The sequence below is a fragment of the Chrysemys picta genome, chromosome 10 (assembly GCF_011386835.1).
Source record: "Chrysemys picta bellii isolate R12L10 chromosome 10, ASM1138683v2, whole genome shotgun sequence".
Classification (NCBI taxonomy): domain Eukaryota; kingdom Metazoa; phylum Chordata; order Testudines; family Emydidae; genus Chrysemys; species Chrysemys picta.
This window is the reverse complement of record NC_088800.1, coordinates 69,133,666-69,161,142: the sequence shown is the minus strand read 5'-3', so window position 1 is coordinate 69,161,142 and position 27,477 is coordinate 69,133,666. Positions and strand designations below refer to the sequence as shown.

Sequence of the window (27,477 nt, the reverse complement as noted above, 5' to 3'; positions counted from 1 at the left end):
TTGTCAGAGTTAAGAAAAAATTCTGAGATGGCCTTCAAAGCTCCAGGTTACTTTTAACAAGCATTGTGTGGCAAGAAATAGTCGAAGGGTTTTTTACTAACACAGCTTTTGTTTTTGTTTCTTACAGCTCTGTCCTTGATTTGACAAGTCTTTGAAAGAGAAATTGTGACAAAGCTTTAGAAAAACAAAACAATACAATGATTACAGCACTATTGTTCTCATAACAACAGACTGCAAATGGAAAATTAATCCAGTGACTGAAAATCCCTTTAACTTGCCAAATAAACCACAATGAAAATGTCTTATTGCCCTCTAGTCTTTAGTTCAATCTCAGGCCCTATTCCCCTAGTTCAGTCTTACTTTAGACTTTCCCTTAGCACGATAGGTCAAGGTCACTGTGCACCTTTAATTTGGTCATTCAGTGTCACAGTAGCATCAGCAACACCTTCTCCTTCAGGGCCATTCAACACCCTGCCTGTGACCGAGAAGCCCATTACATGGAAAAGAGGCTGTTGGGGAGAAAAAAAAAATTGTTATATGGTGGGTACAAATGTTAAAAACAGTGTTTGGCTGTACATTTGTAGTTAGGGCATATAGAACAGATTATAAATTTCCTGTGTTTAAAAAACAAAGAAAAATTTCTTTTCACTTTTAGAACTAAATCTCTCGGATGTGTATGCTACATAAATTAAGATCAAAATCAAAGCAGCTTATATCAACAGCTGCAGAAGCAGGATAGCTTTCACCTTATTCTTTGTATTATTGTAGTGCCTCTAAATCATGGAGCAGGCCCCATTGCACTAGGCGCTGTACAAACACCGAACAAAATGATAGTCCCTGCCGAAAGAGTTTACAATCTAAGGAGCTCACATAACCAATTTAAAAGGTTACTGTGCATTTGCAACAAAGAGAACAGTTCACTGATCTGTAGGACTATTTTCCCAATTTTGCTTTAAAACCAGGCTCAAGTGTCAAAGCACCATGTCACAGCGTTCAGACATGAAACGTGCCTGATCTTCCCCTATTATCAGCTTATGTGCTCTAACAGTTTGCTTCATACCCAAACGTGGATTAGGAATTTGCTTAACATTAGGAAGAAAACTCTGTTGGAACAAATCTGCTTTCTACTAAAACAAATGCAATTGTTACAGGTATAAATTTACAGGGAAGTTTTTCCTCTGTAAATATCTACAATGAACCCCTTACCTCAATTTTCAGACTGTCATGTTCTACCGAGAAGTCCAGTCTAGATGGAGCAACATCAAAGGTAATTCTCTCTCCCCTGTAGAATGGTATCTGGAAGAAGATGCATTTCTTTGAGTCCTAAGCAGCTGTGGTATAATCAAGGCATTGTGTCCTATGTGGCACATTAGACAAAGTTACGCTGCACAAATCTGCCTGCACGCCTTCTTGCCTTTCTGAAATGGAGTTGAAAATTTGCTGGAGAAATAATTCAGAGGGATGGAGGAATGGAACGAGTTAACCTTTCAGAAATGTTTTGGTTTGGCAGACTTACATTTAAGCATAATAAAGGAGAAATTAAATCAGGCAACCCAAGCTCCATCGTAAGAGTCACACGCAAACACACATGGCAGGGAATTGGTAAGCGTTGTCCACACAGTCAAAAACAGCAAATATAAACGGTTCTATAAATGTTATATCTGTTCTTAGGCATTTAAAAGCTGGCATTCAAGCCAAAATATTTTCACTAATAGTCCCGGCATCTAGTGCAGAGGAGGATTTAGAGCACACACTGGGAAGATTGCCTCATCACTACTTGCAATTTCCTGCTAACACACCCAGCTACAAAGCAAGCAGCCATTGTAAAGAGGAAATACATTTCCTCACTGATTACCCTCAAGTTAAAATGGGTCTTACCCTAGTACTCAGTCTTTTCAAGAAGTTATTTGGTGAATAACAATCAAACATGCACTGAAGATTTCCCAGGTTTTATACAAAGAATGGATTTACGCAATTTCTAGTGGTGAGAGGAGGAAAACAGCCAGGACTTCTGCATCCTATTTTTCAACTCTGTCACTGACTCCCTGTATACCTCACTCAAGTCACTTGACTGCTCATGTCTTAGGGTATGTCTACACTACGAAATTAGGTCGATTTTATAGAAGTTGATTTTTTTAGAATTCGATTTTATATAGTCTATTGCATATATCCATACTAAGCGCATTAAGTCAGCGGAGTGCCTCCTCACTACTGCGGCTAGCATCGACTTACAGAGCAGTGCACTGTGGATAGCTATCCCACAGTTCCTGCAGTCTCCGCTGCCCATTGGAATACTGGGTTAAGCTCCCAATGCCTGATGGGGCAAAACCTTTGTCACGGGTGGTTTTGGGTACATGTCGTCAGGCCCCCCTCCCTCCCTCCTTCCATGAAAGCAACGGCAGACAATCATTTCGCGCCTTTTTTCTTAGGTCCCGTCTGCTGGACCCACTCAGCCCGCTGCCTGCCTGGATGATCGGAACCCCAGGCAGGCAGTGGGATGAGCGGGGATGGCGGACGGAACCCCAGACTGGCAGCGGGCTCCATCCGCCGGCTCCTGCCAGCCGGGGTCCCGCACAGCCCTGCTCAGCTGGCAGACCTCGGAGAGGTCAATCGGGGTGCCTGGACTGATATGGCTATCCTCCTCTTAGAGCACCGAATGGGAGTGACTCCAGGTCATTCTCTTCTTTAAGTTTCGTCTCATGGAGATTCAGTCCTGCCTGGAATAGCACGCGAGCTGGAGGCTTCTGCCTCAGGCTGCTCTCCCAGCCAGCAGCACCGCACGGTCGCACCTACCCCAGCCTGCCCCTTGCTCCCATGGCTCATGAAGCCTGGACAGTAGTAAGGAGCACTTCAACTTGTGCAATGACAAATCTAGACGAAGGATCGCACTCTATGGGCCATGTTAAGATTCTTTCAGAGTCCTAAATAGCATTTAGTCCCTATAAAAGGCTTCATGAAAATTTTCCCCTGCCCCTAACAAAAATGTTAATTTATCAGAGCAGCTGAAAGAGTAAGGAACCCGGGACTAAAACTTAGAAAGAGCTTCCATATTATTTAACTCATAATTGATATAATTCAAAGTAAAATGTCACAGCGCGGTCTGTTCTAAGACTAAAAATGCAGGGGGGGAGTCAGAAAAAAAGAACAGTGACCTGTTTCCAACCGGTTTTGAACCAGGGACATTTCGCGTGTTAGGTAACGTGATAACCACTACACTACGGGGCTTTCGCATGTTAGGCAACCGTGATAATCACTACACTACGGGCTTCTCTTTTTTTGCCACAGACTTTGCCGAATGCACAGGAATGTTTTCTCTAGCTACAGAAGCTACCTAATGCAATGTCTATATCTATGGCCTTCCTGATACAGCGCTGAGTGCACGTGACACTGCGACCTGCCTCAGGCAGAATCGCTAGCGAGGCATGATACTTTTGCCATTAAGCAAACACAGCAATTCTTTCCTGGCCTCTGCCACTGAATGCCTCCATGCATTACGCTGTGCCCTATCAGTGTGGGAGGACTGCATGAGCTCGGAAAACATGTCATCCTGAGTGTGTTTTTTTCGCCTTCTAATCTGCAATAACCTCAGGAATGGAGATGATAGGGGGAGCGTAGAAACATTCTGGGGGGACTGCATGGTCACCTGTGCTGCTGAGTTCGCCACGCTGGCCAAACAGGAAATGAAATTCAAAAGTTCCCGGGGCTTTTCCTGTGTACCTGGCTAGTGCATCTGAGTTCAAAGTGCTGTCCAGAGCGGTCACAATGGAGCACTCTTGGATAGCTCCTGGAGGTCAATACCATCAAATTGTGTCCACACTACCCCAAATTCAACCCGGCAATGTCGATTTCAGCGCTAGTCCCCTCGTCAGGGAGGAGTACAGAAATTGATTTTAAGAGCCCTTTAAGTCGACAAAAATGGCCTCTTCGTGTGGACGGGTGCAGGGTTAAATCGCTCTAACGCTGCTAAATTCGACCTAAACTCGTAGTGTAGACCAGGGCTTAGTTCACCCATCTGTGCCAAGAGGGAGAGGGTTGCCAGGTGACTGATGCTGGTCAGAACAATCCCTGATCAGTGGGCAGGAACGCTTTGGGAGTTCAATGGGAGGATCAAATACACTCATGCAGCTGCCTCACTTATATGTGCTGACAGGAAAGTACAATGTTAGTGCAATCATAGCTGTGGGTGCCTCTACACCACTAGAAAAAGCTAAGGGAATGGACGCATGGTGCATTCCAACCGTTCTACAGGTTGCAATGCCAAAATGCTCTATACCAGGCCCTCGCATGAGACCTAATTAGAAGACTTACAAGGTCTTTTCCTCCCTGGCTGAGAGTGACTATGTTTATTAGGAGTTGTGAGTGAACTAAAGAGGGGTGGTGAAAGTAGAGAACTTTAAGGATACAATCCAGCAGCAGCTATCTGCAGCTTTCCAGTCCAGAACAAGCCTCAGGGGAGGTCTGTGACTGGCTGAGCTATCCAGATGAGAACTTGATTTGCTTCATAAGCACTGCCTCAGAAACCACACCACACAGCTCTTCCACCCCATCTTACTTCAGCGCCCAACTTTTTACACTGCACAACTCTTTTCCAGCTATTTCATCCAATACAGAAAGCTTCCATTAGTGCTGTTTTGGCAGCTATAAAATTATGAATTCTGGTTTAGAAAAAATAAGAAACCCTTCAGCAATCTAGTGAACAAAGAAGGGATGAACTTTCTAGTTACCTACCACAGTGTATTCCCCACTCGGTAAAGACAGGAAGGTGAAAGATCCATCCTCTTTTGATATAACATTGCACAGATAGGAAAGAGACTCGTCTCTTGCTTGGAACCCATCAACTGGAGAAATGTTGCAGCCCATAATGTCCTGTGCAAATAAAAAGCAATATTACTTCTGTCTCCTCCTGAGTGGAGAAAAACAGTTACACTTCACACAGAGGGACAAATTTTCAAAAGCAGCCTCTAAAATTAAATCTGCAAATTTGCACCCACGAGTTCTTGTGCACACTTTTTTGGGGGGGGAGGGAGTGGCAAATGTTTAGATGTGGCAGGAGAATTGTATGTGCCTTGAGGGGTGGAGTTTGAAAGTGTGTACACACCAGAGAAAACTACATGAATGAAATGTTATGGTAGCAAGTTTAAAGGCACAAGAATCAATAAATTCAACATTTAACAGCCGCACTGCATGTCTGTACAGTACTATTTGTAATACCGTGAACAGGATTAATATTTTAGGCTAGAGGTGTGTTTTGTTTTTTTCCCCCAAAAAAGAGTGATAAGCACTTGAAAATAAACACTTAAGAATAAATGCTTTCTGAACCAGAACATCAATTTTCCTAGTCCTATGCTACAGTGGGTGGGGGGCTGGAGTTGCCATACCAGATGAGATCAAGGTCTATCAAGTGTGGTATCCTGCCTCCAACTGAGGCCTGGGTCTGATGCTTCACAGGAAGATGAAAACCCTAGCGCTGCACAATGCTGCGCCAGAAGGTATTCCCTGACCCCTGTGGCGCTTGTGCGTTGCTGGGGAAACCCAAGATTTGTGACCCAGAGCTTAGCATGCAGGGACAGGTAACTGGACAAATATGATTTTAGAAAAATGTAGGGGATTAAATCCCGCTTCTCGCCCTCCCAACAAAAATCGTATGACTGACATAAACACGAACACTTAGTTTTACATGTACTGCAACCTTAGAGCTCACGCACATGCTTAATCTCACTGAGCTCACGTGAGTAAAGTTAAGCACATGCAGACGTGTTCATAAAATCATGGCCTTTTTGTTAAAGAATAATTAAAGGAACATTATTCATTATCAAACTACAAATGTTCTCTATTTACATCCTTATTATTAATAAAATGTGTCTGATCTTACACTACCTCTTTGGTGACCGAGGAGGAGAAAAGAAGAAACATGACTCCTTTCATGGGTTCCCCATCACTCCGAACAGAGCCTGAAACATTGTAGCCAGCAACAACTAGAGGGCCAGCAGCATAGGCATTAGAATTGGTCACTCGCACCATTGTGTTTGCCTGAAATGTAGAAGCCGATACATTTCAATCAAAAATAATAATAGGATGCCTTTTATAACTACCACTAAGACACAACAATGTTAAACAAAACCAAGACAGCTAAACGACAATGCAACTACATACATAATATTCAAAAAGGATTTATAATCCACAACATCATTATTCAGGGGGAGGGTGATTCAACACAGCAATAAGCAATGTGTCAGACAGAAGACCCTGTTGAAAAACCACGATTAAGTTGCTTTAACAAGAGACTGGGATGGACAGAAGTCCATGGGAAGTAAGTGTCACTACTGCAAAGGCCTAGTCACCCTCCGGCCATCTCAACATAAGACAGGACTGCAAACTTTCTGTTTACAAATACAAGTAGGAAGGTGCAGGCTCTGCACATGCATTTTTGATGATGTATAGTCATTCAGCCTGCTAGCCCTGTACCTTTAAAGCTCAGCCTGACAAGGCAGTTTCCCACCCCCCTCTAAGTGAAATTTACAAAAAACATTGATCTAAACTTGTTTAACTGATTCAGATCTTCTCTCGTGTTCATTCCTAATTACTTAAAACAGAGTGCACTCATTGATATACACCCACAATAAGCAGAAAGTCGCCTCCTTTTTACCAATGCTTTCTGGGCACTAACCTCTTTCAACGTCCAGGTAGGATGAGATGCAAAGATTTCATATTCTCCGGGAAGCACTTTGAAAAAAGCAAACCTGTGCAATATGAAATGTGTTATTTTTCTCAGCATTTCCAGCATATTCACAGAACAAACAGATAGCGGTACACATTAGAAAAAATATTTAAGCAAAAAAACCCAAAATCATTAGCAATAATCCCAAATAATTTAAATATTTTCTTCCCAAATCTACTAATGCAGTATAAACTTAATAAATCAATCAATCACGAGCACACACAAAACTCACTTTCCTCCAGCTTGGGTCACAGTAGCTTGCATGTTTACTTCAGTACCAGGATTTCTCAGTACAACCTGGACTCCTGCAGGACCTAATGTTTGACCCTTGCTGAGAACCTGTCAAGATGAACAAAAAGTAACTTGCCGAGCGGCAGCGTACTGCTCCTATGAAATAGACATGCATTGTTAAAGTGAGATGTGGCAAAAGAACATAAAAGAAGTCTAACCTTTCCAGTCACAGAAAACCCTGTAAACACAAAGTTAATATCGCCTCCTTTTGTGCAAATGTCATTAACACCATCCACGTGGATGTCCACACTAGTTGGCTCTGGGGAGGAAAAAAAAAAAATGAAATCACAAACTACATTAGTGACATGGGAATTGTGGGTCTATTTTACTGCAGCTTTGCAGAATCATCATGGAAATTTACTAGCCCAAGCACAATATCAGCTTGCCAACCCATACCATATGAAGAAACTACTGATGTTTAACTTACCAATCAAAAAGTTACTTTCCCCAGGCAAATGAGTGAATGGTCTCATTATTTTGTACACTATTTTTACTGTTTGATTGTATTCACTGAAATGTTGTAAGCCTCTTTAAAAAGCAAATCATTTAAATGGTTGGGTTCTCAGAAACAAGTGACTGAATAATGAAGTCATAAAATGTTCTAATTAGAGAGGTGCTGGAATATAAAGACCCACCACTGTCAACCACTTGAAGTTGCCTTGAAAATATCCACCAGACACATTAGAGTCCAGCTAAAACAACAAGGAGTCTGATGGCACCTTAAAGACTAACATATTTATTTGGGCATAAGCTTTCATGAGTAAAAACCTCACTTCTTCGTCAGTCTTCTTCCCTCCCCATCTCGCAACTTAAGTTTCTTCAATGAAATCAGTTAAAGTCAATGTGCACTTTTTCCTATAACGTGGTAAAAGGGGAAAGTCTGGTGGCTGGAGATTTAGTCTGGGAGTTCATTTTAGATAGCAAGATATTTAATTAGGAAAACAAAACTTAGTTTACTAAAAATCCTTAATGCTAGTTCCTATGTTCATTCTTCAACCTACAATTCAGTGTTTCACTGGAGTGCCAATACTGCAGCAGCCATTTGCCACATTTGAAGGAGTCCATAGCAGTAACCACCCCAAAGCATGGCCCATAGTAAGAGCCTCATGAGCCCCTTCCCCCACCCACAGTTCATTCAAGCTTCTATTACAAGCGCCAAAACTCCACACACCTTAATTCTATAAAATTAAAGATCTCGGTGTCTTCTGGGAAATTTTTCTTCCCAGAGCAGGAAGAGTAACATCTTTATAAACTAGAACTAAAAAACACATTATGTGTTGCTGTTCTGTAGTCCATGCTTTCTACAATTAAGCTTTAAAAGTGTGTCAGGACACACTGAACATATTCAAGATGCCACAAACACTCTAAAATGGTCACTATTTCTACCAATGCACTCACAACTGCCTATTACAATTTATTTATATACAAAGAAGCTGCTGCTATCCCAACCTCTAGACATGTCTGACATCTTTAAAACAGACAAGGTCTGATTTTCAAAGGTACAGAGCATCCACATCTCCTGTTGACTTCAGTTAATTGATGGGCACTCAGCATTTCTGAAAGTCAGGCCTATACAGTGCACGCATTTCAACCAGTGCAAAATATAATAAATCCAGCAGCCTAACTCTTAGCCAAGGCAAACTACAAAAAAAGTCAAACTTAAAAATACCCTATTCCGCTGACCATTCTAATTTCCATCCATAACCCCAATTCTCCTAAAGCAGTATAGCCTATACAGGTGACCAGACCATCCAGTTAGTGGTTTTTGTTAGGTGCACAACAAGGATTGGGATGAAACCAACCCAATTTTCAAAGAAAAGTACATTTTAGACATTTAAACCATAACTGGGACATACGTAGGTAGAGCTTAGCTCATTTGAAACAACTGTTTTTTCCTGCCTACAAATCAAAGCCAGTCTAAAGGAGGCAATGGAACGGCTGCATGGGCAATTGCACCATTTCTACAACAGATCAAGTACTCACCAAAACTCCAGCCAAGAGGCGGCTCAATCTTAAGAACAAAATCCCCCTAGAGAAAGAGCATAATGAGGATCTGTTAATTTAAATAGAATCATCCAGCTAAAAGAAAAACATTCAGTGCATAGTTTCAATGTTTTAGACATCTTTAGATATAAGAACACATTAAAAACATCCAAAGCATTATTTTCAAATCCCTGTGACTGCTTGAGTATCTCCATTCAGGAAATAGGTCAGGGGCCTCTCTCAACAGGGACTTCCATTTCAGTGATATTATCCCCGGGAGGCCTATGGAAGATACTAAGGCCCCAGTCCTGCCATGAGCTCCATGCAGATAGGCCCATATATCCATGCAGAACCCCACTGAAGTCAACAGGGTACCACAGGCACTCAGGGGTCTGCCTGTGCAGTGCTCATTGTCGGATTGGGGCCTAAGCACTGGAAATCTGAAAGCCTCCAAGTTATGAGGAATATAATTTAATTTAATTAACCATTTTTTAAAAAAAACACTAAGCTATTATTAAACATCTGAAGCTGATTTCCATTTTTTTCCAATGTAAGCATCAGCTGTCCCAGTGTAACTTTGCATCAAACTCTAAAAAGACATTTCATTCTGCAAACAGGACTGAAAGTTAAATTAGCCCATTATGTTATTGCATGGTAGAGAGCCCACAATAGCTTTGGCTTCTTACCTTATCATACAAGGGAATCATGAAGTAGCCATTATTTGGGGCACAATCTGTTTGGTATTTCAGAGTCCCATGCTTTGTATATAATTTAATCTACAAGAAAGAGAAAAAGATGAAAAGTTGTCTCTGAAAAATTCACATGTAAGTGAAGTTTGAAAGAGGAATTCCCAGTGAATTTTGCACCTCAAAACATCACATAGTTCCATGGGGATAACAGAGAGGAAATTTACAGGGGGGGAAACCCCCAAAAAGGTGAAAACATGGGAAAACATGGATGAATGTTTTTAAAAGAATGCAACTTAAAAGCAAAATATGTTAAAGCAATACTGTCAACTTGAAACCAAGTCAACATAAAAAAATAGTTAACGTGATTTCACACAAATTCCCAAATCCTCACACAATCTCTTTTGTGGTTTTACAATCACATTTTCCTAGGGGTTTTTTTTTTTTTTAATTGTTCTCTCCCCCTCTCCTATTGTGATACAAAACTGACAAACAAAATGGAAATTAAGTGACTGACTATTCAGGGAAAAACAATGAACCTTGCTAAACACAAAAAGCTGTCAAATGCACAAAATGGGGGAAAAAATCCCTCTAGTCTACCAGTTCAAATAAGATTAGATCTTACTAACTATGGTAGGCAAAAACATTCAGGCAAAGTTTGATTTTTAAGTTGACAGCCTCCCTTTAATAGGGCATTTAAAACCCCCACAATCCTCTGAAACATACGCTGGACCTTAAAGACAGCAGAAACACATGGGATTTAAAGACAACAAAGCCCGTTTAAAGAATAATAGTGTAGTAACAATCCTTTCAAACACATCAACATCCTCCAATTTTAAAAAACACCCTAACTTGGGAGAGGGATAGTTTGGGGACTATTTCCCATGGAAGGCGCTGACACACCGGAGCGATCGGTGACCTTGTAAAAAGAACCTGGACGAGCAGATAAAACCCACCATTCAAACCACAAAGGGGCCTGAACCAGACACCCTCAAACTCTGGGCGAGTTCAGATACAGGCTCGCCAGCGTGACACACACAAACCAATGGGCGGACCCTGCTACCTCCAGGGGAGACCTGGCTGCCCCGTGGGGCAAGAGGGAGGGCGTGTGCCAGCTGCTCTCCGAGCTGGGCACGGAGGAGAGGGACCCAGGAACTGAGGAGAACCGGGGATGTGGTGGAGGAATCCCCCGCAGGGAAGCACGGGGCACACGGCTGGGCATGGGGGCGTCTCAGGGGACCCTGGGGGGTCCCTTATGGGAGGGGTCCCAGCTGGGGGAAGGCCCCAGGGGGCGCCCCGGAGGCGGGGTCCCTGCGGGGACCCGGGCCGCTCACCTCGATCAGGGAGTAGCTGATCTCCACGTCGGACTTGACGAAGCCCCCGCACCCCACCACGATGTCCTCGGAGCCCCGCGCCAGGGCCCAGCACAGAGCCCAGCAGAACGCGGCCGCCCAGCCCCGCCGCATCCCGCCCGGCTGCCCACGCGGGACCGGAGCAGGTGCTGAGTCACGCACCGCGCCTCTGCCACCGCAGCCGGGCTCTGCCTGCCCGGCGACAGGCGGCTCGCGGAGAGGGCCCGAAGGGCCGCGGAGTAGGAGCTGAAACCGCAGCCTGCTGCCATCTGCTGGCCTGGAGGGTTCCCGCGCCTGAGATCCGAGACTCGGCCCCATCTCCCCATAACCATCCATACCCTGCCCCGTCCCACCCCCTAATCCCATGCCATGCCCCATCCCCCTCCACCCCATACTCCTAAAAGCTACCCCATCCCCCTCCACTCCAGGCTCCTAAACCCTCAGTTCCTATATTCTGCTCCATTTCCCCTCCACCCCCAGTTCCTATACCCCCAGCTCCCATCCTAAGGTTTTGTCATATAAGTGTATCTAAGCAAGTGGTACAAGCCCTAAAATTTGCTACAAACTAATGAAATTCAAATACTGGGCAATGACACACCCAGCACTTCTCTAAGACCATTTTAAACACGCTTATTTCCGATGTTCACACTAACTTTGTGCTCTCTCTGCCTGTTATCAACATCATCACCTAGAAAAATAATTTACCAGCCCAGATTATTTGTAGTTATTTTGTATTTTTAAAAAAATTAAAAAGCTGATGTTTGAGCTCTATTATACTTTGCTCTGGATAACCTCATGCAGCCCAATGTCAAAGCAGGACCAGAATGTTTTAGATGGAGTCACTGACACTGCAGAAATCTTCCAGCTAAAACAAGGCATGAAAAGATGTACAGAAGCCTGGGATTTGCTATCGGGGAAGCCTAGGGAATCTATCTCAAACAATCTGTTCACTGGCTTTAAGCACTTAGACCCGGGGTAGGCAACCTATGGCACGCGTGCCAAAGGTGGCACATAAGCTGATTTTCAGTGGCATTCACACTGCTCGGGTCCTGGCCACCGGTCCAGGAGGCTCTGCATTTTAATTTAATTTTAAATGAAGCTTCGTAAACATTTTAAAAACCTTATTTACTTTACATACAACAATAGTTTAGTTACATATTATAGACTTATAGAAAGAGACCTTCTAAAAACATTAAAATGTATTGCTGGCATGTGAAACCTTAAATTCGAGTGAATAAATGAAGACTCGGCACACCACTTCTGAAAGGTTGCCGACCCCGACTTAGACATTACTTAGCGTGTAAACTCATCAGGCAGGGACCATCTTTCTTCATGTGTTGGTATAGTGCTTAGCTCAATAGGACCCTGATCCATTAGCCCCTATGAACTACTGTAATACAAATTAATAATAATTATTAATAACAACAATACTGAAGGCCCAATTTTCTTTGGTGCGGAGCTTCCACTCTTCCCAGTGAATTTAGTTAGGGCTGCAGGCCCTCAGTAACTTTCCAGCTAGGGAATGCATTTCCCTCCAGCTCCTATATAGATATTTTCTGTGGTTTACATTAGGGGACAGATTTTCAAGAGCTCTGCACCTAGGAGCTCTCATTGTTCTCTCTGAGCACTTTTGAAAATCTGGTCAGTTCATGCAGGCATCTAAGACCTTGTCTATACAAGAAAATTGTACATATTTAACTGAACTTGCTTAGGGCTGATCTACCCTAGAAAATTAGGTTGGTTTAACTACATTGGTCAGGTGTGTGAAAAATCCACACCCCTGAGCAGCATAGTTAGGCCAATCCAAGTCCCCATGTAGACAGAACTAAATCAACAAAAGAATTCTTCCATCAGCCTAGATACTACCTCTCAGGGAGGTGGATTACCTATGCTGATGGGAGAATGCTTCCCATCAGCATAGCAATGTCTACACTAAGCGCTACAGTGCATAGCTGTAGCATATTAACTGTAGTAGACAATCCCTTAGAAACTGATTTAGTTTAATCAATGCAACCTCCATGGATTTCGGATTAGCAGTGCCTTATAGCAATTTAGTTTGATTCCTCCTGAGTTAATTAAGGGTATGTCTACACTGCAGAGATTATACCTGCATAGCCTGAATCGACAGGTAGAAATCGATCTCTCGGGGATCAAATTATCGCGTCTCGTCGGGATGTGACAATCGATCCCCGAATCGACGCTCTTACTCCACCAGCAGAGGTGGGAGTAAGCGCTGTCGACGGGGAGCCGCGGAGGTCGATTTTGCCGCCGTCCTCACAGCGGGGTAAGTCGGCTCCGATAGGTCGAATTCAGCTACGCTATTCGCGTAGCTGAATTTGCGTATATTAGATCGACACCCTCCCCCCCACCCCCCGTAGTGAAGACCTGCCCATCGACAGAGCCAACACCAACAGAAGGGGATATTGGTGTAGCAACACCAGGTTGCTGAATGAAGTTAGCTAGTTGCCAGAAGCCCCCTTTCATTGACATAAGGTGTTAATGCAGCATAACTAAGTCATTCAGGGGTGTGGTTTTTCCACACTCTGGGCCCTGACCCACATGCCTATGCTGCTATTGCTTTCCAGTGTACACCAGGCATAAAAGAGATCATTAGTGTTAATTGGTGAAATTGATGCCACTTTCTCTGGGCTGCAAGGTGAGCTAAGCTCCTGGAAAGCTGACCCTGGGGGCCAATCCTAGGCAGTTTTGGGGTCTGTCACTCCCCAGCAGTCAGCAGAGATACATGGGTGGTGTAATGGAGCAGGGAGTGTGGAGTCTGACCCCCAACCCTCCCAATCTGGAGCTGGGCGCTTGTATCTGCTCTTTGAGACTCGCTGGGACGTTCCCATCGGGATGCGGCCTCCGCTCCAAACTCTCCCCAGGTTCGGGGCCGGTCCGTCCAGGCCCAACCCCAAAGGCCATTTGCCAGGCAGACAGGCCCAGGCTCTCGGCAGCGCCCCCGGACCCCTTCCCCCGCCCCGGGAACGTCACACATTAACCACCCCTGGCCAGGAAGCCACTCACGCGGCGAGGGCGGGCGGCCGGAGCCAGCGCAGGGGGCCCAGGCCAGCTGCAGCCCCCGCCGCGCTCCGGAGCACGCACCATGGCTGGGGGCGGCTGGTTGTGCGGCTCCCGGGAGGGCTTCGCTGGCCTCTGGGTGAGTGAGCTGCCCGCGTCCCCGGCTGTGGGAGCGTTTTCACAACCCCCCTCTCCCCCGGCAGTCCCCAGCCGATCGCTCTGCAGCGGGCGGGCATCGCATCGGCTGCTCGCTGCCCCGCGTTGCAGCTGGGCACGGTTCGGATCTTGCAGCTGCTGCTACCACCCGTGGAGCCTGCTGTCTGGTACCCCGGTTGCAGTGCGTGTACATAGCCCAACGCTGGGTTCTGTGCACGGGGGAGGGGGGCACTTAAACGCTGCCTAGTGCCTGGAGATGGGGACCATTCCCTCTTCCGAGCCATGCAATAACTGCAGCAACTTCCCAGCTACTCAGTGCCCGCTGGCTTCTCTCTCTCGGGTTTTCCTCTTTGCAGTGTTATATGACAGGGCACTTTATCTCCACCTGCAGAGTCCAGACCTTTGGGAGCTTTGCCCACTCTCCAGCCATTTCTCCTCTCAATCATTGCAGCCAAATGGTTCATCACCCCTTGCTGCAGGGGGTGGGAGGAAAGCGAAGTACAGTGACATGGGGGGGGGGGGGGAGAGACCAACTGGTGGGGGGTGTAGGAGAGATCCAACAAGGAGAACTAGAACCCACAGTGAAGGAAAGCCCGCACCTGCCCAGCAGTGTTATAGAGCTCCACCCATTCATAGATAGCACCTCTCTGCTTCAGTGACCTTTGTTACTTCAAGAAACTTTGGACTTATGTGGAAGTTGAAACCCTTTCCCATGAGCCCTTAGCTTTTGGCACAGCCCAAAGCTAATACACCACTCTGGACTTCAATATTTGAAAGTATAAGCTACAAGAACATACGTGGAAAGCAGTCAAAATCTGTAATAAATTGCTATGCTGGTTGTGATACTTTTGCATCATACATTGTCTCTACCTATTACCAGTGGTGAAAATATTTGCAACCCTTCTAATGTATAAGGCCATGTCTACACCACAAAATTGTCAACTTAACTTACGTCGGCATACAGCCACTGCAATTATTAAATCGCTTGACTGTGCACACATTTGGCTCCTTAGGTCAGCGGTAAGGTGACACCAGGCTCGCTTGTATTCATAGGAGTGCTGGGGCTTCTGCCGCAATCGCTGGCTTGAAGTGATTTCTATTATATACCAGGCTTACAGTTTGGTTCAATGGCTCTCAGCACCCCCACTATAAAAATTGTTCCAGCACCCCTGCTTGTATTGTCAGCCTTGGGCATTATGGGACGGCTCCTGAAAGCCAGTAACAGTCAGTGTAAGTAATGCAATGTCAACACTGACACTGCTTTGACCTAATTACATCGACCGTGACTGCGCCACTCGGGGAGGTGATGTTATTAAGTTGGTGTAGAGAGGCATCTGCATGGGTGTGAGCCAAATGTAAGTGAAGATACTTCCACAGCTAGATCAATGCAAGGCAGTTTATGTCAACCTAACCGTGTAGTGGCCCAAGTCAAGACACTAAAATTACTGTTAGCTGGAGCCATTACAGGTACCGCAATAATTTTTATATGGGAAAGAAGCTCCTCCAACTGACACTGTATCTGAGCAAGAAATAATGGTGGTTGGAAATAAATACATTAATATTACAAAAAACGGTATTAAAACATTAAGAATGAAACCCTTTCCCATTAAAGTCAATGGGACTTTTGAAGTTGACATCAATGGGGCAGGATTTCACTCTCAATATATAATGGGCCAAATTATTTTCTGAATTACACTAAGCATTCAGTGGGGCTTAACTAGAGTAGAACTTAGTCCATGATGGAAGGATATTAAAATGGCTTTAGCCTTCCTTATGTTAACTTTACTTCAGTATACACCTTTAATGTTATGTATTCATAAGAGAAATACTTTTAAAAGGGCTATGGTGAATAGAAACCTAAAGGGGGACACTTTACAGTCTCCTTGCTAAAAACTGATAAAGCCTCATAGTAATTAGCAAACCATCATCCACTTTCTCTCCTCACCAAGTGATTGCTTTCTTCTCAGCCTTGCCTATCAGCATACTGAATAGGAAGGTCCACATCAGGTGTCAGTAGCCCCCTAACTAATGAGAGCACTGATACCACCCTAGCAAGCAGCTAAAGGAAAGATAATAGACTCCACTTACATGGAGCTAAAACAAATGTATGTGATTTCCCAGTTATATCCACACCTGTCTCTCTAATCCTGTGAAAATGATCCTAGCACTGGTCTTTTGAAAGTAACCCAAGCACAGGTCCAACCAGTGCCGGTGGCTGCTCTTAATAGCCAATGCTCCAATTGTGCACTGTGACCTACACGAACAAATTGTTGGGCTCACATGGAATCCCAGTCAAGTCAATGGGGCTCTGCGCAGGCATGGCCATCCAGCTGGGCACATCACAATGCAGGATCAAGACTCAAGACCATTCAGGGGCTTAGGGAATCATAGGGGCAGCAACCTGAAACCAATCCACTGAATATGAACAATGCAGGCGAGTGCTGGGTTATCAATCCCAGAGAGATATCTGGCAGCAAAAGCTTCAACATTAAATCCTTCAATCACTTGAGCACCAGCCTGGAATCTGCCATAACTATCTCTCCTCCTATTCATTACCCCCTAAAAGCTCCAGGAGAACCAAAAATATCCACGCAGTCCCATCTGTTCTACCCTGGTGATAGAAGGAAGAGTTCAAGAAATGTAGGCTAAAATTTTCAAACATGGCTGCCTAAAATTAGGCTCCTAAATGCATGTTTAGACATCTTAATAAAAGGGGCCTAATTCTCTGAACACCCACAAATCTCTCACATATCAATGGGAGCTGCAGTAAGGTTGCCAAGCCTCCAGGATTGTCCTGGAAATCTCCAGGAATTAAAGATTAATCTTTAATTAAAGATTATGTCATGTGATGAAACCTCCAGGAATACATCCAACCAAAATTGGCAACCCTAAACTGCAGATGTTCAGCACTTTGAAAATCAGGCCACTTTTATTTAGGTGCCTAAATACAGACTTGGGAGTTTCACTTCAGTCACTGATGTTTGAAGGTTTTGGTTTTATTTCTCTGTGTAACATCTTCCTCCCACCTTCAGGCCCAATTTCTGTACAAACACCAGGGCCCATGAAAGTAAGGACCAAAGCATTATTCACTGTAAGCATCTGACTAGCATAGCAGTTACCTGCTGAATACCCCTTTCAGATACCACATGCTCAGACTTGTCCCCAGTGTGCCTGGTAGTTATTTCCCCCTGTAAATCCCCATGGGAAGGAATCTTTGCTGTTATTCTGTAATTTCTGTAATCCACATACTTACTTAAAAATTTTCAAATATAAAAAAAATCATTGTACTGTCAATTTCATTATGCTAACACCCTAATCCAACTATCTGATCATGGGATTTTTAAAATACATTCCCAGAGATTATACATTAAAGATTTCAGGAGGTGGGGGGAAAGGAAGTAACAGAGTGCAGTTTATATACTGAATTTAACAGACCTTATCTCTCCTCCTAATCCTCTCCTTAGCCTATTTTATCTTACTCAATTAACAACTCTCCATAGCCTTCCTGTTTCCCTGGTCCACAACCTTGAAGTAATCTTTGACTCTAACCTCTCTTTTTCCTCCACATCCCAGTTTCTTCCTTAATCCTCAATCCTCTCAGTTTTTCCTCTCTAGTTTTTCCAGTCTGTCCTTTCTTTATTATCTCAACTGCTAAAATCCCTGGCCATTCCCTGCTTATTTCTTACTCTGCTTTCTGGAGCTCTCTCAAAAACATAAGAACGGCCATACTGGGTCAGACCAAAGGTCCATCTAACCCAGTATCCTGTCTTCTGATAGTGGCTAATGTCAGGAGCCCCAGAGGGAATGATCAGAACAGGTAATCATCAAGTTATCCATCCTATCACCCATTCCCCGCTTCTGGCAAACAGAGGGTATGGACACCATCCCTGTCCATACTGACTAATGTCCATTGATGGACCTATCGTCCATTAATTTATCTAATTCTTTTTTGAACTCTGTTATAGTCTTGGCCTTCACATGCATTTTGTGAAGAAATACTTCATTTTGTTTGTTTTAAACCTGCTGCCTATTAATTTCATTTGGTGACCCCTAGTTCTTGTGTCATGAGAAGAAGTAAATAACACTTCCTTATGTACTTTCTCCACATCAGTCATGATTTTATAGACCTCTATTATATCCCCCTTTAGTCATCTCTTTTCCAAGCTGAAAAGTCCCAGTTTTACCGATCTCTCCTTTCTAGCCTTCCCTCATCTCCCCCCTCCCACCTCCAGTTCATCCAAAATGCTAAAAAAATCTACCTCTCTCTCCCATCTCTTTAACCATGTCATTCCCCTACCCCCCTTGAATCTTTCTGTTGTTCAAACTCCTTTTAAACTGTAAATGTTTAAAAACAGCTCTTCAGCTGGTGTAAATCAGCATAGTCCTCAACCAACCTATATTGATTTACTCCAGCTGAGGATCTGGTCCCTTCTCTCTGTTTTTCCATACAGTCCAAGATAGGGGTAAGGTCGATAGCAGGCTATGGCTGTGCTAAACCATTTCTCTGTGTGTGTTGTTGCAGGACTGGAATCAGACGTGGTATACAGATAACCCAAGCTTTACCCAGTGTTTTCAGAATACAGTCATTGCTTGGATTCCCTGTGCCTATCTTTGGATCTGTTTTCCATTCTATTACCTGTTTCTTGAGCACCACAGCAGAGGATATATCAGAATGTCGCACCTCTTCAAAACTAAAATGGTAATAATCAAAAATAATACCTAGCTATGACACATAGCACTTTTCATCTGTAGATCTCAAAACACTTTGCAAAGGAGGTCAATATCATTATTCCCATTTTACAGATGGAGAAACTGAGGCACAGAGCGGTAAAGGGACTTGACCCAGGTCCCTAAGTAGGCCAGTGCAGAGGCAAATCTCCTGAACCCCAGTCTGTTGCTTGCTCCACTAGGGTCACACTAGCTAGTATTAGAGGCTGGGTATTTAATGCTAAATTTATTGTGACTTTGTTTTTCTAAGTCAGGGATGGGCAAACTTTTTGGCCTGAGGGCTGCATCGGGTTTCGTAAATTGTATGGAGGGACAGTTAGGGGAGGGGGTCGTGACCTGGCCCCCACCTCCTATCTGCCCCCCCTCAGGACTCCTGTCCCATCCAACCCTCCCCCCCCCCATTCCCTGACAGCCCCTCTGGGACCCCTGCCCCCTCCACACCTCTCTGTCCCCTGACTGCCCCCAGACCCTGCCGCCACCCCATCCCACCACTTCTCTCATTCCTGACAGCCCCCACCGGGTCCCCTGCCCCATCCAACCACCCCTTCTCCCTGCCCCGTCGCCCCATCCAGTCCCCCCTCCTTCTTGACTGCCCCCTGGGACTCCTGACCCCATTAAACCTCCTGTTTCCCCCCCAACCACATCCCCGCCCCCTGACCACCATCCCGAACTCCCCTGCCCTCTATCCAACCCCCCCAGATCCCTGCCCCTTTACCATGCTCTGCCTGGAGCACTGGTGGCTGGCAGCGCTACAGTCACGCTGCCTGCCTGGAGCCAGCCACGCCGTCGCCACCGCACATCACAGAGACCGGGTCAGGCCCCAGGAGCTCACAGCCCTGCCGCCCAGAGCATTGTGACAGCAGCGGAGCGAACAAGCTGAGGCTGCGGGGGAGGGGCCGGGGGCGAGTGTCCCAGGCCAGGAGCTCAGGGTCCGGCCAGGCAGGACGGTCCTGCAGGCTGTAGTTTGCCCACTCCTGTTCTAAGTGGTTAAAATTGTCTTGATAATCTCCTTTGAATCCCCCATCCTCCTCGTGGTTAGTATGACTGTGTAGGTTACATTGTCTTTGTCTGATTGTGGATCTCCCATATAAGTGCCAGATCCGGAGAGCCTGACTTAGTTTTTACTCTCTTCTTAATCAGGTAAGCTCAGTTCTGAGCTGAGGAGTGAGTGAGTAAGGATTTCAGGATCTGGCCTAAAACAGAACAACAATCCTTGTAGCACTCTCCATCTTAGCCTGCCCCTACTTCCCAAACTGCTTCCAATCACAGTGTGTCCCAAACCGCCCCAAACTGCTTCCAATCACAGTGTGTCCCAAACCGCCCCTTTACTGTACCTTACAGTACACAGACTACTGTTATCATACTTATCCTTTTACAGTCCAGTCCAACATGTTTGTTTCCCTCTCCCAGGTACTTGGATTTATATTGATATTATTGTGTTTTTCAAACCTATTCTATACCCTTTGGGAAATAAATCAAGGAACCCTACGAGCTCCAGTGTTCTTCATTAGCCCAGCAGTTCTGGGGATCACAATGGTAATTCCTTTTTTTTTTTTTTAAACATAAGTTTCAATTTAACTATTATAGGGCAAAGCTGGTCTTGGCCCTCTTGCCCCTCACTCTTGGTGGATGCAGAAGACCCAATCGACAGCAGGACTGATGGGGTTCTATAGGTGAGCTGGTTTTGTCTGCAAAAACCTGTGCACTGTGAAGCTGTGTTCTCTGAGGCTTCACCTGTGGTGCTGCATGAAATGGTGGCAGGCCACGGTTGGCACAGTGGTGTGGTCACTTAGTCTGCACCTGTATGGCTCCACTGACCCAAAGCACCATGTGGGAGCTGATGCAGCAGAGGCTATGGCATCCCTGTGGTTGCAGTAGTGACTGCAGAGTGGCCCCAGGCAAAAGGAGAGAGGATTCCATTTCCCACCACCTACATGTGGTAGAATTAAATGTTACCAGAAGGGGAACAATAGTTCAGCCCATTAACATTGAACTGATCTGACACCAGCAGACAATAACCTCTATTGACCATTAACTTGAAAGTGTTAATTGTTTCTCTCTTCTTCCCAGATCCCTGCAGTGTTTCTCACCCAGTTTGAGAGGCTGAAGGGTGTTCAGTCTTCGGGCATCTTGTTGATTTATTGGCTACTGTCATTCCTGGCTGCTACTGTGACTGTTAGTTCTAAAATTCAACAGGACCTGGAAGGGGTAAGCAGAACTTCTAGTTTCAGCATGTGCCTCTGGTAAGGTCTCCCGTGTAGCCACTCTTTGCCAGCAGAAGAGAGCTCTCCTGCCAGCAAAATAAAACCATCCCCAATGAGAGGCGGTTAGCAGGAGAGCGTCTCCCGCCGACAAAGCACTATCCACACCTGTGCTTTTCATCGGTAAAACTTTTGTCAGTCAGGGGTGTGTTTTTTTCACACCCCTGACCGACAAAAGTTTTACCAACAAAAGTGCGGTGTAGACATAGCCTTAACAACAGCATGGCTCCATTTGGCCCTCTTGTTTGCTGTCTTGGCCATTAGGCCAAGAACTAAAGAGGGCAGTAGACTGAATTGCTCTCTCCAAGTAGCCACACTGAATTATGCTTGAGGAGCATTGGCCAGACAGTTTGAAAGAAACGAGCACTGCCACTACCCAGGCTGCATCTGTTCTATGGGTGAAAAGAGCACTTTAATCTCCAGGCCCCACAGCTTTTCTGAGCACCCAATTCACACACAAATCAAAGGAAAAATGCTCTTTGAATTTTAGTGCTGTTACTAAGGCCTGGTCTACACATAGATTTTGTACTGGTAGAACTGTGTCAGTTAGGGCGTGTGGATTTTTACCAGTATAGTAATTCCAGTACAGCCTCTAGGGTGGATACAGTTTTACTAGTATAAAGGCACCTTGTATTGTTAAAGTTTATTCCCTTTCCCATCTGGGAATAGCTATACCTGTATAAACACATTTATACCAGTATGACTGTGTCCATACTATGGAGTTGTACTGCATTAACTATACTGGTATCATTAAAGAGGTACAACATGTGCATGTAGCAAGATCAGGCAGAGCAACTTGATTTCAGAGAGCCACTTCTGCTGTAGATCTTTTATAGCAGCTGTTTTGGTTTCATTAGGTTGAGCGTCTATATGTTAAAACTCACTGGATAGATTTATGGACCTGATACTTACCAGTACTGGTCATTCTCCTAAGTGATAAACCCCACAGGTGAATCTTTCTGTGACAACAGGGAAAGATCAGAAGTTCAAATCAGCACCTATATTTCACTGACAGATAGAAGAATGATACACTCCCACAAGACAAGGATGGTGGGAACTCACTATTGTATTGAATTAATATTGATTGAATTAATTAATGTTAATTAGTCCCACACTCTAGGGACATGCTAGGCATTTGACATTGCCATCTTCTTTTTATTGTCATGATATAATTTCCCACTCATGTAATTCTTCCACACTGCTTGCCTGTCTCAGACACAGAGCGGATTATGAGGCCCACGGGGAGGTTCCCCAAACAGCTCCAGAACACACTATTTAGAATAAAACCAGGGAATAGCCTTTTTCCATTTTGAAGTATAGGTGAATGGGGAATTTATATCCTCACAGGACTCAACCCCTTGCATTAGTTTAAATTAAGCAGCCATAAACATTTACTGGAAACTGCCTAGTCAAAGCCTGACACTGCCATTTTCAAAGCAGGCTAAGGGACCCAAATCCCCCTGAATTACAGTGGGATTTCAGCATCTAGCTCTTTTAGGCGCCTTCGAAAACCCCAAACTGAAACCTTTACTCTAGTCTAAACTATAGTTACACTCCAGCTCCCCCCAGTGGTTTGTTAGTGCATGTGTTGTGATTTTCAAATTGCATGAGTTTTCCGTATCAATAACAGTAATTTAACTCTTATATAGCACACTCTATAAGAAACTGGTGCAAGAAATACACATGGCACACATCCACAGCAACACTCAGAGCTTATGGCTTACACAGTGTGTGAATCCACCTCTCTTTAGTGATTTCACATTAAGTATTTTACCTCAACCTCAGCAATTCTCTTTTTCGTAGGGCTTCCCAGAGGACCCCTTCCGTCATGTCACCTCTTACATTTATTTTATCCTGCTTCTAGTAGAGGTCGTACTGTTCTTCTTTACCGATTGGCCTCCCTTCTTCTCAAAAGCTGTCAATGACTCTGTAAGTATATTTGACTTCTTCAAAGCTCATCAGTCCCTTGTCTAAAACCCACTGGAAATGGGCAGTTCAGATGAATGTCTGAGATGAAAACATGGCAGCCTACATATAGACCAGTATTTAAAAAAAAAAACATGCCAAGGTTTCTGGGTCCCCAGCTTGATTTTCAGAGGTTTCATAGATTAGAAGGCCAGAAGGGACCTATGATCATCTAGTCTAACCTGTAATGCCCTGAGCATAGGACCTCCCTGAATTAATGCCTGTTTGAACAAGAATGTGTCTTTTAGAAAAACATCCAACCATCATTTTAAAATTTCCAATGATGGAGAATCCACCACCACCCTTGGTAATTTGTCCCACTGGTTAATTAACCTCTCCGTTACAAATGTCCACCTTGTATCTAGTCTAAATTTGTCTATCTTGAACTTGCAGCCCTTGGCTCTTTGAGCAGCTCTAGTTCCCATTGACTTCAACTGGAGTTGCAGATGTTCTGCAGCTCTGAGACGCAGTCCCGAGCTCTCTGAGTTTGGTGCCAAAAACAGAGGCAGTCTACGGCAGGGGACATGTTTGAAAACATAAGTCTAAAATTGTATTATTTATTTATTGTATTGATTCATCACCCTTCTTTTGTCTGTTTTTCCCACCTATTGCATCCAGACTGACATCCACATTGTGAACTCACTGGGATGAGGATTGTGGTTTTATACTTCTTCCCTGTGTCTGGGCCCTGATACTTGCATGAAATTCCTAAGTAGTTCTGTAATAAAATATTACAAACAACAACAACAGAACTGGCCAGTGAGGCAATTTAAAACAAATTATTGGATGTAAGAAGGTCCCATGTCAGCCTGCATTAATAGAAATGGGCCTCAAGTATTATTCCTACTAGCATCCTATGTTCTGTACTGTACACACAGAGAATGACTAAGGATTCCATTTTGTGTCTGACAGCCAAGACAAAGCGGCTTTAACCAATACTATATGTAGTCCCACATGAGGTTAATGTATCGGAATAGAGGCAATTATCTAGAAACAACAGGTCTTATTAAAAGTGCAAAATTAGATCTTGATGGCAAATTGAGGCGCATTCCATGTTATGTTCACTGCCTTGCTCAGGAAGATCTGAGATGACAGGGAGAGATGTAAGTGGATGTCTCCAAAGGGAGAGTACGGAAAGTCACTCCCAGAAATAGTTGATCCTGAGAATCAAGTGTATTTTTTTAACATGCTTCTGCTTTGCCCTGCACAGGACAAATCGGAGAAAAGGGTTTACAGTGCAAATGACCAGACAGACTATATAACCAGTGCCACAGGACCATGTCTCTGCCTGTGCTGAACCTGGCATACTGATGCTTCATATGTACATTCTGAAAAACTAGTGACCTATCCCTATCCACACATCTCACTTCCATTTTCAGTGCTGTTACCATACCGTGCTGACATTTGCCACATGCCTTCCCAGTGCAGCCAGCATTGCATCTCCCTTCACTACAATCATGGCAGTAATACTTCATCTTTTATAAACAAGTCATAGCCCAACTCCTGCATGAAATTAGTGTTTGTAGATCACAATATGAAGAAAAGGGTACCCCTTGCTCCCAGCTCAGGCCTCATTCAGATTTGAATTAGTAAAGATCTGCTGCTTACAGCAGTCATAGTCTTAGTACCTTAACACAAGCCAGTTGCACATCATTTCTTGGTGGGGCAAAACCGGGATATTGTGTTTATGCAGTATGTGACTATTTCTACATATGAAACTTGTCTGTTTTTCCTCTCACAGAGTCCGTGTCCAGAACTTGGTGCTTCTTTTGTTTCCAAAATCACTTTCTGGTGGTTCTCTGGGTAAGAAAACAAGCGGCAAGAGACGTTTACTCTAAAATATCGGATAAGCTCCATCAGCTTAAGGCAGAAGGGCCCAGATCTTTGCTGGTATTTAGGCACCTAACTCCATTTCAATTAAATGGGAGATAGTCGCCTAAATACCTTTGAGGATCTGGGCTGAGGTTTAAGGGACAGTGGCAAAGCTGACAAGCTCAGAGTTCCTTGCAACAAGACTAATTCTTTCCTCAGACACCTATGTGTACTCCCCAGGGCTCAAACTGTGCTCTGAGTTACGCTAACGCAGTAGAGGTCTTTTTCACACCTGGATTTGAAGGGGACTTGAGTATAGAATTTGCCCAGGTAACTTTGTGACTTGGAAAAATCCAGCCACCCTTCAAAATGATCACTGCAACTCTGCTAACATCCCAGCTTTCTGTCAGGAGAGCCTCTTTCAATCTCTACAGGGCCCCAGGGTAGTTAGAGATCATGAAGTTGCACCATCCTGCTACTTAGTTTTCATGAGCAAAGTGGTTCCTGAAATTTTTGAGAATACTTAAAATATTCTTGTAAATGTTTAGGGGTGGGGCAGCCAGCAACCATGCAGAATGGAAGGACAGTGCCAGATGCCCCCATACAATGGGCCTGCTCTCAGATAGGCCAGGCCCTGTCTCTGTTTCACAGGAGTCATGGGAAGCAGAATGCAAGTTTGAACAACCTCAGGGCTGATCTAATTTATGCGGGGGGGGGGGGGGGACGACACAAGGCCGCTGAATGGCCCCCAAGAACATGGAGGTTGCAAAGTGAGCTTAAAATCACCTTTGTCCTCACCTTTCTGTCCCTGCCCCAAGCTCAAGAACGGAGTAACTGAGAATTAGGCTTAATATGTAGGACTAATTTAAGGCCAATCAACTGAACATTTTTCTTGGACACACAATCCTCTGTGCTTGGGACCGTTAACCATTTATTTTACAGGCTAGTCTGGAAAGGCTATCGGCAGCCGTTACAAGCAGACGACTTATGGTCACTGATGAAAGAAAACTCCTCAGAGGAAATTGTTTCCCAGTTTGAAAGAGAATGGAAAAAGTACTGTAACAGAGCCAAGCAGTAAGTACTTGTTCCAGAGGGTGGGAGTTTCTCCTCTAGCTAATGCAGAGCTAGCATGTTCAGCTTCCCAGGTGCTAACACACCACCTCAGAGCCCCATTTGACACCCTCTAGTTCTCATTAAAGACTGGATCGTGGGGTTTATGCTGATAGGGCCAAATCCTGGACACCAGGGCTCAGCCCATGTGAGGGATTGTGTGCTGGAGATCACCGTGGGGGCTGAGTGTGGTAGGGTGCGAAGGAAGCTGCACTGCTGCTGTTTGTGCAGCTTCAGAGATGAGGCAGCCCCAGGGCCATTGTATTCCCTATTTGCACAAGGGAATGGGCAATGGAGTCACTGCCATTGAATCCTCAACTCATTCAACTAGTGGAAGGCAGCCCCTGTGGATGGAATACTCGGCAAGGAGAACTTTGTGGAGTTTCCCTTCCCTTGGGCTCTTTCCACTGCCAGGTGATCTTCTGGCCATTTATCATTTAGAGCCATCTGACCTTAACTATGTTGAAATCTACTGGGGAACATCTTTTAATGTCCAAATATCCAGAACTGCTTTGGGGCAGGGACCATCTTTTTGTTCTGTATTTTTACAGGGGTCCTGTTCCATGACTGGAGCTGTTAAGTGCTGCCACAATACAAATAAATAACTCACTATTCAGGCCACTTGGGAAGCCCCGATTCCAAGTGTGGAGTGTTTATAGTGCTGTTGACAGCCCAAGTCAAACACTTCAGGCCTTCTTTGGTTTGCAGCCAATTTTCTTTGTGTTTATTTCTTTAGAAACACAGAATCCATCAAATACAAGAAGGATCAACAAAGTGGAGCTGGTTTGGTTGAGACAGAAGAGACCCAGGTTCTACTGCAGCCAGAACAGGGTCAGAGTGAGCCACTGTTGAAAGCATTTTGGAACATGTTTGGAACCTATTTCCTTCTTGGTACCCTCAGCTTAGTCATCTGTGACGTCTTCTTGTTTTCTGTCCCAAAGATACTGAGGTACTTGCACATTCAGGAATGACTGTCTAGAAGGAAATGCTGTACATACCCTTACATTAACTACTTTTTCCTTACGTTATTTTTTTATGTGATGAAAGGTGTCAGATCTGGCATCTTTGGATCGCTAAATCCTCTATTTATTTGCTAAGCAAATGTGGCACTGGCCACATAACACAAGGTTCCTTGCACTTCTCTGCCAGGTTATTCCAATCTCTGTCACATAGAGAGAGACTTAAACCTCCAAGTCCTGAAAATTGGTGGTCTCTTTGTTACCAAAGGTGGCAGTTAGGGCCAGTATAATGGTCTCAGTATAGTACATACACATCACAAAAGTCATTTCACACAGGCTGCCAAACAGCCATCAGATGGCCGTGACTTTTCGTCAACACTGATGGGAACAAGATTCAAGCTGTTGCAGCATTGCCAAATCCAAGTCTTTAAATATCAT

The 27,477-nt window shown here is 44.6% G+C and overlaps 3 protein-coding genes across 11 annotated transcripts in view; 2 read left to right on the top strand and 1 right to left on the bottom strand.

Annotated features, from left to right (window-relative positions):
• NOMO2 (NODAL modulator 2) overlaps nucleotides 1-11,262 on the bottom strand; it is a 33,272-nt gene extending 22,010 nt beyond the window's left edge. Inside the window, exons 1-10 of the mRNA XM_008173224.4 lie at nucleotides 11,013-11,262; nucleotides 9,679-9,768; nucleotides 8,993-9,038; nucleotides 7,168-7,268; nucleotides 6,951-7,057; nucleotides 6,668-6,740; nucleotides 5,878-6,030; nucleotides 4,729-4,866; nucleotides 1,207-1,296; nucleotides 404-509 (exon numbers count right to left, since the gene is read on the bottom strand). Coding sequence (XP_008171446.2) covers nucleotides 404-509; nucleotides 1,207-1,296; nucleotides 4,729-4,866; nucleotides 5,878-6,030; nucleotides 6,668-6,740; nucleotides 6,951-7,057; nucleotides 7,168-7,268; nucleotides 8,993-9,038; nucleotides 9,679-9,768; nucleotides 11,013-11,144 — 1,036 coding nt within the window. The 5' untranslated portion in view covers nucleotides 11,145-11,262. The remainder of the gene's footprint in view (nucleotides 1-403; nucleotides 510-1,206; nucleotides 1,297-4,728; nucleotides 4,867-5,877; nucleotides 6,031-6,667; nucleotides 6,741-6,950; nucleotides 7,058-7,167; nucleotides 7,269-8,992; nucleotides 9,039-9,678; nucleotides 9,769-11,012) is intronic.
• Nucleotides 1-27,477, top strand: part of LOC135973815 (uncharacterized) — a 1,510,190-nt gene that overhangs the window by 288,740 nt on the left and 1,193,973 nt on the right. The window lies entirely within an intron of this gene.
• The window catches only part of ABCC6 (ATP binding cassette subfamily C member 6), a 49,036-nt gene continuing 35,577 nt past the window's right edge, over nucleotides 14,019-27,477 (top strand). For 3 of the 9 annotated variants that reach the window (XM_065558875.1, XM_042861656.2, XM_065558876.1), the window contains exons 1-8: nucleotides 14,019-14,187; nucleotides 18,727-18,903; nucleotides 20,343-20,468; nucleotides 21,003-21,140; nucleotides 22,997-23,122; nucleotides 24,900-24,961; nucleotides 25,913-26,044; nucleotides 26,817-27,029. In XM_065558875.1, coding sequence (XP_065414947.1) covers nucleotides 14,134-14,187; nucleotides 18,727-18,903; nucleotides 20,343-20,468; nucleotides 21,003-21,140; nucleotides 22,997-23,122; nucleotides 24,900-24,961; nucleotides 25,913-26,044; nucleotides 26,817-27,029 — 1,028 coding nt within the window. In that variant the 5' untranslated portion in view covers nucleotides 14,019-14,133. Of the gene's footprint in view, nucleotides 14,188-18,726; nucleotides 18,904-20,342; nucleotides 20,469-21,002; nucleotides 21,141-22,996; nucleotides 23,123-24,899; nucleotides 24,962-25,912; nucleotides 26,045-26,816; nucleotides 27,030-27,477 lie in introns of those variants that run through there. The other 6 variants (XM_024109831.3, XM_065558874.1, XM_042861655.2 and 3 more) reach the window with 4 other exon arrangements.